This window comes from Giraffa tippelskirchi, chromosome 5 (assembly GCF_054371585.1).
Source record: "Giraffa tippelskirchi isolate mGirTip1 chromosome 5, T2T-mGirTip1v1.2.pri, whole genome shotgun sequence".
Taxonomy (NCBI): Eukaryota; Metazoa; Chordata; class Mammalia; order Artiodactyla; family Giraffidae; genus Giraffa; species Giraffa tippelskirchi.
This window is the reverse complement of record NC_137279.1, coordinates 99,087,602-99,098,380: the sequence shown is the minus strand read 5'-3', so window position 1 is coordinate 99,098,380 and position 10,779 is coordinate 99,087,602. Positions and strand designations below refer to the sequence as shown.

The following is a 10,779-nucleotide window of genomic DNA, read 5'->3' as shown; positions in this document are numbered from 1 at the left end:
TTCAAGGACATCAGTCATATTGGATTAGAGCCCACCCTAATGACCTTATTAACTGACATCTACAAAGATCCCATTTTCAAATGAGGCCACATTCTAAGGCAACAGGGAGTTAGACTTCAGCATATCTTTTAGGGAGACACAGTTCAATCTATAACAACAGTCAACAGCTGGGGTAGGTGGAATAGGGCTCCCAAATGCATTCAAATTTTAGTGAAATACTGAGACCAAAGTTAGATATGAGGGGAAAAAAATGTATCTAGGCATGTTAAATTGATTCTAAAAGCTTCCAGAAAGAAAGGGTGCTCTGCTTAGTTGCTCAGTCATGTCTGACTCTTTGAGACCCCATGGACTATGGCCTGCCAGGCTCCTGTCCAAGGGGATTCTCCAGGCAAGAACACTCGAGCGGGTTGCCATCTCCTACTCCAGGAAAGAAAGGGTAGATCACTATAAACGAGCAAGAAGTGGAATTTTAGAATCTAACCCCTTTCTTGTCCCTAAATTCCAGATTCTCATATTTCATATTCCTAACTTGGGAATTTGGTATTTCTAATTTGATATTTCCACTTGGATAGAAACCAGGAATCTCAACATTTTGCCCAAGATATTACTCTAGGCTTTCCCCCTCCAAACCTACTTGCCCCTTTTATCAGTAAGTTGCAGCTCTTTCCAAGTGCTCAGTCCAAGAACCTACAATTAATCCTTGACTCCTCTCTTTCAGTCATAACCTACATACAATTAATCAATTTCATTTAAAATATATCTTGACTACTTCTATTTCCATGGCTACCACCCATCTCTCTCCTGAGCTGTTACTATAGCCTCTTTGATATTCTTCCTGCCTCTACTCTTGCTCTCCTATTTTTCAACATAATATCCTGGGTGAGCTTTAGCATGAGTCAAATAATGTCATGGAACTCTCTCATGATGGAACTCTGCAAAGGCACTCCAACTTAACTTCAAATTAAAGACAAAATCTTTCCAGTGGCCTAGGAGGCCCCTCAATGGCACACTCAATCTGACTCAACTACCTTTCTGATTCTGTCTCTCTCTGCACATCTTTCCTTTGCTCACTGTGCTTCAGCCTCAGCGACCTTGCTTATTCTTTGAATTTCCCAAACTTATACCTACTTCAGGGCCTTTGTTCTTAGAATACACTTCTCTAAGTTATCCTGTGGCTCACTTTTTTTCATTCAGGCCCCTGTTCAAATATTAACTGATCAGATCTGTCATCCACAATCAATATTCTGCTGTACAGATCACCTCCTAAATATACTATTATACTTTTCCTTCTTTCGCTTATTCTCAGCATCCATCAACCAGAATGTAGTTTTATATCGACAGGGACTTTTTCTGTTTATTGCTATTTTATTGCTTGTTTTATTAATATTTATCTCAGTATGAATTTTTTCCCTCTCCCATATTGTGAGAAGTGATATACATGAATACTCATAAAGGAACCTAGACAATGTGTCAGTTTTGCTTTCACACTTGTAAGTATAATGCTGGTGCTAAAGGCAACTGTTGATTCAGTTCAGTTCAGTTCAATTGCTCAGTCGCGTCCGACTCTGCGACCCCATGAATCCTAGCAAGCCAGGCCTCCCTGTCCATCACCAACTCCTGGAGTTTACTCAAACTCATGTCCATTGAGTTGGTGATGCCACCCAGCCATCTCATCCTCTGTTGTCCCCTTCTCCTCCTGCCCCCAATCCTTCCCAGCACCAGGGTCTTTTCCAATGAGTCAACTCTTCACATGAGGTGGCCAAAGTATTGGGAGTTTCAGCTTCAACATCAGTCCTTCCAATGAACATGCAGGGCTGATCTCCTTTAAGACGGACTGGTTTGATCTCCTTGGGTAATAAAGTTGCACTGAGTCTTGGATTTCTCCATCTTTCAGACCAGTCGTATTCTGCTTTCCTATTCATATTTTGAGTCCTCAGAACCAAATACTGACCATTATCTCACCCACTTATAATTAGGTTATCTGCCCAACATCCTGCATGCCTCTTAGAATATTTTTATTTTTATCCTGTAAACTCAGACTTTCCCCTATCATCTTTCTGTCCTTCCTCCACATTGCCATGCTTTACCTGAACTTTTCAAGCTCCAAGCAACCTGCCTCACCTCTCAGTAGATCCAAGCAAGGCAGGTCAAAAGCAAGGAAATGTTTTCTGGGACCAAAGAAAGTACGGATACAATAACTAAGAGACAAGTTACCTGTTTTTGATTGGGTGGGACAGATGAGAAGTAATGAAAATCATGCTGGAAGATAATATTTGGGATATTATGTACATACACAAGAAAAAATGAACAAAAGGGTGCTTGCAGTGTGCTTAACTTTTTCTAGGAAGTTTCACCTTTATATCTTGCAGTACTTTATTTTCTGTTCTCATTTCACCTCCTTAAAAAGTGTTTTTAAATTCTAGTTAAGTTCTATGCAATATTTGGTGCTCTGTATTAAAACTAGTTTTGCATGTTGCTTTACAAACAATTCTGGAAAAGGACAATTAGGAAAAAAGAAAGAAAATGTCTAGGGTGGGAACTGCAAACTGGACAAGTTCTTCCCAAGCAATATGGGAATCTTATAACTAATCTGTCAGTTGTTATCAAACATTTGAATTACTTGACGTGTTCCATAGACTGTTCATCCTTGCCCCCCCTACCCCCCTGCTCCCCCACCCCCCACCGAGGCCTGGTGATTTGAATTCAGTGAAGTATGTAAGGTTTGAAGGGTAGATAGATAAATTAAGGATCTAATGGTCTTTGAATTGTTTTTAGGAAACACTGCTTTTTAACCATCTAGTCTAAAAAAAGGTGAGGGCCTTTATTCTCTCATTTTTGGTGTCTCTGTTTTCAGAGGAGGGAATTGTTCCAGGGAAGGGGCAAGTATTTTTAAGGCTAAGTAGGTTTAACAACAACAAAAAAGCTGGTGGATAAAGTCTCTGGAGCACATTTTATGATTGGCAGGCCCAGGTTCTTGAAATCCCTGACTATAAAGCCTCTTTCCTTCTTGCTTTTTTACTCAAATTATAAAATAGCAAAACTACACCTCTAGGGAATTGTGTTGGTATCAACATCTGGGGGAGAAAAAAATTTACTATGGAAAACAATGGCTTTTGTATTACCTTATTCTGACAGTGTTGATTAATAGAATTTGGGCAAAATATTGACTTCAGTGTAGGCACCTGAAAGGAATAGCAAAGTGAGACAAGAAGTGTGTGTCACCTGCCCCTGCCATATCTGTAATCAAAGGATGTGGCCATCAAGCCATCAGCCACTGCAGCCACCCTAGCCATCCTGGGATTCAGGATGGAGAAAAACAGGATACTGGTCCTAGATAAAGTGTGTATCAAGGAATGACGTCAGTCAGCCTGCTCTTCCAACTTTCCATACACAGAATAAAGAAGTGCTAAATTCATTGAGATTTTTTTAACTAGTAGAAATCTTGATGAATATTCAACTGCCTGGTTTGCTTTTGCAAAACTGCTATATATTCTGGTTCCTCCCTTACCTCCTCAAAACAGCCCCTCAGTGCTATTTGAAAGGCTGTCTCCTGGGCTTAGAAATGTGTCGCTCAGTTATGTCTGAGCCTTTGCTACCCCATGGGCTGTAGTCTGCCAGCCTCCTCTGTCCATAGAATTCTGCAAGAAGGAATACTGGAGTGGGTACCCATTTCCTTCTCCAGAGGATCTTCCCAACCCAGGGATCAAACCCAGGTCTCCTGCACTGCAGGCGGATTCTTTACCATCTGAACCACAAGGGAAGCCCATCTACTGGGCTTAGGTCCACAACAAATTACTGAATAAAACACAATTCTTAACTCAGGTTGACCATTTTTCAGTGGACATGCAGAATCAAGATAACCAGGTGCACTAAAAGTTTTTTTTCATGCTGGGGCATGGTATCAAAATACCACTTTTTAAAGTAACATTAAATTTGGTTTTTGAGCTCAAGAAAAATGGACTTAAGAGTTGACCCACTCTATCGGCTGTAAAGTAACTAATGCTTAACTTTCCACTCTCCCTTCCCATGCTCCTGAGTAGATTTACACTGACCACCCATCTCTCAGTTTCACTGTAAGAGGTAAGTTACTTGTATGAGTGAACAGCTACTCTAGCTAGTTCTGGACTGATCGACAAAACTTAGTCCTCTGTAGAGTTCTTCCTCTTCATCCAAAGAGAAAGACCAGTTCTTACTAGAAAAAGAACCGGCAATACAAAAAAATACCATAACAGACAACGACAGTAAAGTAAAAAGATGACAGCTTCTTCCACTGAGAAGGTGGGTGGTTCTGAAAAGAACCTTTAGAACGTCAAGCGGCTGGGCAGCTCGTGCGAGCGCCGCGTCCCGCCAGGGACTCACTTGGAGCTGGTGTACTTGGTGACCGCCTTGGTGCCCTCGGACACGGCGTGCTTGGCCAGCTCGCCGGGCAGCAGCAGGCGCACGGCCGTCTGGATCTCCCGGGACGTGATGGTCGAGCGCTTGTTGTAATGGGCTAAGCGCGACGCTTCGCCCGCGATGCGCTCGAAGATGTCGTTGACAAACGAGTTCATGATGCCCATGGCCTTGGACGAGATGCCGGTGTCCGGGTGCACCTGTTTCAGCACCTTGTACACGTAGATGGAATAGCTCTCCTTGCGGCCGCGCTTGCGCTTCTTCCCGTCCTTCTTCTGGGCTTTGGCGACGGCTTTTTTGGAGCCCTTTTTGGGCGCGGGAGCGGATTTTGCCGGCTCAGGCATAACGGTAAGCACAACGTAAGGAACCTAGCGAGAACAGGCAACAACGAGCAGCACCAGGGCTGGCGACTCGGTACTTATAGAGGCTGTAGGCAAATTAAGGTTCTGATCACGCCGCGTTGCGATTGGCGAGTTTTCAGTGGCTCTCTCGCGAGGGAGACGAGGTTATGTAAATGAGTGGATTCTGACTGCGCTATCCTATTGGTCACGAGGCCGAAGACGTGATGTAGCCAATCAAAGTGCTTCGTAGACCATCGCCGCGCTGCCTATAAAAGGGTGAAGCGGACGCGGTGAGGGCGACTTTGTCTGGCGTTAGGGGGAGCATCTGCTAGTGTCCGTGGCTGAAATGTCTGGTCGTGGCAAGCAAGGCGGCAAGGCCCGCGCCAAGGCCAAGTCGCGCTCGTCCCGCGCAGGCTTGCAGTTCCCAGTAGGGCGAGTGCACCGCCTGCTGCGCAAAGGCAACTATGCTGAGCGGGTGGGGGCCGGCGCGCCCGTCTACATGGCGGCGGTCCTGGAGTACCTGACCGCCGAAATCCTGGAGCTGGCGGGCAACGCGGCGCGAGACAACAAGAAGACGCGCATCATCCCTCGTCACCTGCAGCTGGCCATCCGCAACGATGAGGAGCTGAACAAGCTGTTGGGCAAGGTCACCATCGCCCAGGGCGGCGTTTTGCCCAATATCCAGGCCGTGTTGCTCCCGAAGAAGACCGAGAGCCACCACAAGGCAAAGGGCAAGTGAGGCCGGTCTCCGGAAGCCCTGACCAGCTCCCCTGTAGAAGGAGCATCTGTAAAATCAAAGGCTCTTTTCAGAGCCACCCACGCTTTCAAATAAAGGGTTGTTAACAGTGACTTCTCGATTCCAACCTTGTCGGTAGTAAACGGGGGAGCCCAGCGTGGGCTGTGGTGGATCGTAAAACCTAGGACTTAAGCCAGGTGAAGGTAGGAAACTTGAGCACGCCACGGTCGCTTCGGCTCTAAGTACTCCGCGATGGTTTATATTTGGAGTCGGATGTCTAATGCTCAACTCCAGTTGTTCCCCAGGCCTTTGCCCAGCTTGAGGTGTAAGTACCAGCGGGATGTTCCCTCACACGCATACATCTCGGACACCCCAGTCTGTTAAAGAAGCGGACAGATTGGAAGAGGATGGCGGACCTGGGCTTTTGACTCCAGTCTACTGTCTCAAAGGGATAAAGATGCCTTAGTGGTGGAGATACAGGTCCCCAGTTCGGCTTTTGGAAACGGGATCTCGCGCCCTGCCGCGGGGGAGGTAACTTTCCGATCCTTAAAAGCACCGAAAGGCGGAAAACAAAACAAGATCCGTCCAGCCAACTAGACTAGGGGACCTCGGGAAAGGTAACAATGCGTTCAGGGTGCTGGGGGCGGGGGTGGTGCAAACAGAAGGTTGAGGTTCAGTTTGGGAGTTAGTGTAGAAAGGAAGAGGGGTGTCGCAAGTAGTGTGTTCTAGGGGAGTGAGAAGGAACATTGTCACAGCTGCTCTCAAATATGACTCTCACCCTGAAATAAATGAAAACCGAGGAGGGGAGAAACTAGGCAAACTGGAAAGGAGAGAGGAGGCGGATGGGCGGGGGAGTCGGCCCAAGCCAATCAGTGGCGCTAAAGAGGATGACGTCCCGGCCAATGGATAGCCAGCGCGGGACTTTCAAGTATTGTCCCGCCCAACTGGGAAAAGAGTGTGCCTATAAAGACTGCTGCAGCGGCCGCACCCCTGGTTACTCTCCCTGCGCGGCGCTGCTCCCGTAAGTTCGCGTCTTGGTTCGCTATGGCTCGTACAAAGCAGACTGCCCGCAAGTCGACCGGTGGCAAGGCCCCGCGGAAGCAGCTGGCCACCAAGGCGGCTCGCAAGAGCGCGCCGGCCACGGGCGGCGTCAAGAAGCCGCACCGCTACCGGCCGGGTACCGTGGCCCTGCGGGAGATCCGGCGCTACCAGAAGTCGACCGAGCTGCTGATCCGCAAGCTGCCGTTCCAGCGGCTGGTACGCGAGATCGCGCAGGACTTCAAGACGGACCTGCGCTTCCAGAGCTCGGCCGTGATGGCGCTGCAGGAGGCGAGCGAGGCCTACCTGGTGGGGCTGTTTGAAGACACGAACCTGTGCGCCATCCACGCCAAGCGCGTGACCATCATGCCCAAAGATATCCAGCTGGCTCGCCGCATCCGCGGGGAGCGGGCTTAAGAAGTGTGCGCTCGGCTCGAGGTTCCATCAAATCCAAAGGCTCTTTTCAGAGCCACCCACGACTACACTTGAAAGAAGCTGTGTCGCTTGTCCGCGCTCTTTTGGCAGGTCTTCGCATACTCCGGGAGGGTAGGGCGCGCTCAAGGCGGGAGGACCTTAGAGCGCGCAAAGCACTGGCCTCCCAACAGATACAGGCTAAAGGCCAGTTATCCGATCTAAACCCCTGCTTGCTGCTGCCTCCCCAGGTGTCAGTAACTTAAGAGTTGGGTCAGTGTGCTTGTCTGGGCTGGCGGGTTGCCGCTGCTTCCTTGGGCGCCCTAGAACCTCCAGCTTCGCTGTTTAGAGGTGGCCAGATTTTCTTCTGGCAGGCCCTCCCATGCTCCGGGAGGGGAAGGCGCACTCGGGACTGGAGGACACTAGAGTGCGCAAAACACTGGACTCACAACACAAAGGCTAAAGGCCATGTAACCGATCTAAGGCCCTGCTTGCTGGCCGTGTTCCGGAGTGTCAAGTGCTTATCTGAACTGGCGAGGCTGCCGCTGTTTTCTTGGGTGCGGCCAAGACGTCCGGTAGGCTCGTGCTTTTCTGGGGAGTCTTGGAGCTGGGTTGTAGCCCAGAACTGTAATTTGTCCCGGGAGCGTGGGTGGGGGCCGGGGAGGCGGGTTGAGACGAGGCGGAGTGACTAGGGGACGCCGGATTCGCGGGCCAGAACGGGCGGGGCTGGCTTTGTAGGCGGCTGAGAGCCGGGCGCAGATCTGACCTCCTCACCCGCGCCGGAAAGGGCCACTCCCGCCGGCGTGGATCTCCAGCTTGGGAGGGAGGGAAATCGCCTCCTCGGTCCAGGCCCATTTCTGAGGCGTAAAGTGCGGCATTCCTGACCCTGGCTGTAGGTTGAATGTCGGTAACGCCAGGACTTCCCTTAGGGAAAAAATTAGCGGATACTATTCATCCCCTTACCCCATTCTGTCAAGATTCCCGCGCAAGCCTGAACGATTTTGCCTGGTATTTTAAGCCCTTGACATTCTCACTTTCCTCAACCTTGCTCCTGTCAAATACCAACCCAACTCAGACAAGTATCACTAGCTCTGTGCTGGAATAGACCGAAGGATGGAGAAGGATCTTGTGTCTCCGGCCGGGCATTCAGTTTGGACAGTCGAGTGGGTTTGACCTGCCCGAAGGAACAACGGGGGAAAGAGGATGAATGGACCGGGGTTCGTGGGCCACCATAATCTAGGCCACTACCTGACAACTCGATCTTGTCGGTATTGTTCTCTTCTCCACAGCAGGAGACGGATTCTTCCTGGAGACATCCTGAGGTGCACAGGCCTGAGCTCTGTTTAGTTATTTGAGAAGTTATTCAGCTCAAGGCTCTCGGAATTGAAGCTGAGGGCAGCACTGAACCCATGGAAGGCAGAACAGAGCCTCTCCCTTGCACCCATCCCCCGGCCCCAGGATCCCCAGGATTTGCGAGCAGAGATTTGACGTCTCAGAGGAGTGTATTCCTGCACCACATGACAGCGGAAGTCTAAAGTCTCTTACTGTCTTTTAGAAACAAAGGTGTTCACCTCAGGGAGTAGAGAGCAGAGTCCACGTTACACGAGACTCAGAAGCCACCTATTTCTAACCTTGAGTGTGGCTTGTTTGCACCTGAAGAGGTCCGAGTTCGGGAGTTTTGTGCCTCGGCACAGTTGGTAAAAGCATTACCAGAGATTAATGCAAATGCACTGAGGGGAATAGAAATTGAAGTTGAAAACTTTTGCCCCTTGCAAGGAGTTGGGGGTGGGGGAGGGCAAAGAAGAGCAGTGTGGACTGTAGCTTCGGACAGTAGGTACCCAGTTTTTAGACCCAGGCTCACAAAGGCCTTTCAGAAAAGGCCCTGTTATGGGCTGAATTTTGCCCCCCACCCACCCATTCATATGTCGAAGCTCTAATTCTTAGTACCTCAGATGTGACTCTACTGGGGACAGGACCTCTAAAGTGGCGATTAAGATTAAAGTGATGTCATTAAGATAGGTCCTAATCCAATATGATTGGTATCTTTATGAGAGAAGGGGATCGGGACACAGACAGCAGAGGGACAGTCTTGTGAGAACACAATGAGAAGGCAGCCATCTGCAAGCCAAAGAGACAGGTCTCAGAAGAAATCAAGCCACCTGATAGCTTTTTTTTTTAATTTGTTCATTTGTTTTATTTACTTGGCTACACTGGGTCTCAGTTGTGGCAAAGCATGTGGGATCTTAGTTCCCCAACCAGGGATCGAACCTGTATGCCCTGCATTGCAAGGTGGATTCTTAACCACTGGATCACAAGGGAAGTCCCCCTGTTGACATTTTGATCTTGGACTTCTAACCTCTTGAACTGTGAGAAAATAAAGTTAAGATGTTTAAGCCACCCAGGCTGTGGTATTTTGTTATGGCTGCCCTAGGAAATGAATACAGATGCAGGGTCTCATTCCCAGCTCAGACCAACGCTGCAAGATGGGTTCCTCAGGATATGTGTTCTATGAGATATAAGCAGAAGCAGCAGTGACTCAGGGCTGTGCAGGGGTGGCCCGTGTGCACCCAGCATCTCATCCACTGACGTTTGTTTGCAAAGTTGCAGCCTGAAGTTCTCAGACAGTGACTTTCCAACATGTCTGAGCCATTAGTGGCTGAGCAGACCGCTGAGTGTATAGATGTCCATGTCAGGGCTTTTCCTCCCAATCATATTTCCTGAAGCAATACTATTAATATATCAGATTTAAAAGCAGGTATCTAAGATCTCCCCGTGGTCCTGAAATTTGGGGTCAGCCTGGGGGCATCTCTCATGGCTAAGGCAGTTCAGGGGTTCCTAGCTTCTCAGGAACGTCTGTCCTGCCTTCCTCACTTTTCTAACAACCTCTGTTACTTCTGCCACAACAGTGGAGTGCTCACTCACCAAACTCAACATTTACAGGGTGTGAAAGGAGAACGGTGAAAGAGAGAGAGGGAGGAGCACTGGTCTCTTGCTGGTGGAACAGGAGAGGCCCTCCCTGGTTGGTCGTTCCTGGTTTCTTGTCAAACATGAACTCTTTAAGGGCAGGGCCTTGTCTGCGTAATTGATTTCTCTTCCAGGGCCGCTACATAACGGGGCTCTGGGCCTCGACTGTGGAAGTGTACTCTGTTCAGCTCTCTAAGCCCCCTGTCCTCACATAAGGCCAAGAAACAAGAGGCAGTGCAAACTGGTGTCTGCACACTCACTTTCTGAGAAAGTGGGACCTGTCTGACCCAATCCTTCTCACCCAGTGGAGGGTCAGGCCTCGGCAAGACACTACGGCCTCACCAATCAGCAGCCATCTTGGGGATTTGCCCCACAAGCTTATGACAACAGAATCTGCTTCTCACTGTGAGCATGTTCTAGGAGGACTGAGGAATTCTCCAGTGCCTTCAGGGCTTCCCACACTGCCACAGACATTTTAGTGACAGCTTTGGCTCAGTAGTAAAGAATCCACTTATCATGCAGGAGATGCAAGGGACACGGTTTCCATCCCTGGGTGAGGAAGATCCACTGGAGTAGGAAATGGCAACCTGCTCTAGTATTCTTTCCTGAAAAATTGCATGGACAGAGGAGCCTGGCGGGCTACAGTTCATGGGGTTGCAGGACACAACTGAGCCACTCAGCAAACATTGATACCTTTTGGGCAATAGGACAAAGTTGACATTCCTACCACCATTCTGTGAAGGTCAAACTTCCTAAGCCTAATAGAAAACTTTTGGAATGTCTTCATTGTTTGCAAAACTGGGGTGAAGTAGTACCCAATATTTTTAATGGCAATATCAAAATTTGATTATTTTAGGTACTTAAGTAATTTCCCAATTTCAGATGACAAAAAAGAAA

The 10,779-nt window shown here is 48.8% G+C and overlaps 3 protein-coding genes across 4 annotated transcripts; 2 read left to right on the top strand and 1 right to left on the bottom strand.

The window, feature by feature from the left end:
• Window positions 1-1,345: 1,345 nt before the first annotated feature.
• On the bottom strand, window positions 1,346-5,058 carry LOC145505528 (histone H2B type 2-E-like). The gene has a single exon (XM_081487899.1). It carries the CDS (start codon window positions 4,734-4,736, stop codon window positions 4,356-4,358), a length of 381 nt encoding a protein of 126 aa, XP_081344025.1. The 5' UTR covers window positions 4,737-5,058; the 3' UTR covers window positions 1,346-4,355.
• Window positions 5,059-5,079: 21 nt separating this feature from the next.
• Window positions 5,080-5,582, top strand: H2AC19 (H2A clustered histone 19). Its single transcript, XM_081487894.1, has one exon. It carries the CDS (start codon window positions 5,080-5,082, stop codon window positions 5,470-5,472), a length of 393 nt encoding a protein of 130 aa, XP_081344020.1. The 3' UTR covers window positions 5,473-5,582.
• Window positions 5,583-5,690: 108 nt separating this feature from the next.
• H3C15 (H3 clustered histone 15) lies at window positions 5,691-9,315 on the top strand. 2 transcript variants are annotated; one of them, XM_081487891.1, is made up of 2 exons: window positions 5,691-7,493; window positions 8,211-9,315. In XM_081487891.1, the coding sequence occupies exon 1, from the start codon at window positions 6,514-6,516 to the stop codon at window positions 6,922-6,924; it is 411 nt and encodes a 136-aa protein (XP_081344017.1). In that variant the 5' UTR covers window positions 5,691-6,513; the 3' UTR covers window positions 6,925-7,493; window positions 8,211-9,315. The 2 variants fall into 2 exon arrangements, with proteins under 2 accessions (XP_081344017.1, XP_081344016.1); XM_081487890.1 differs by having other exon boundaries at window positions 8,208-9,315.
• Window positions 9,316-10,779: the final 1,464 nt, after the last annotated feature.

Coding starts and splice junctions, on each gene's coding strand:
- LOC145505528 (XM_081487899.1), bottom strand. CDS start 4,736: ATGCCTGAGCCGGCAAAATCCGCTCCCGCGCCCAAAAAGGGCTCCAAA.
- H3C15 (XM_081487891.1), top strand. CDS start 6,514: ATGGCTCGTACAAAGCAGACTGCCCGCAAGTCGACCGGTGGCAAGGCC.
- H2AC19 (XM_081487894.1), top strand. CDS start 5,080: ATGTCTGGTCGTGGCAAGCAAGGCGGCAAGGCCCGCGCCAAGGCCAAG.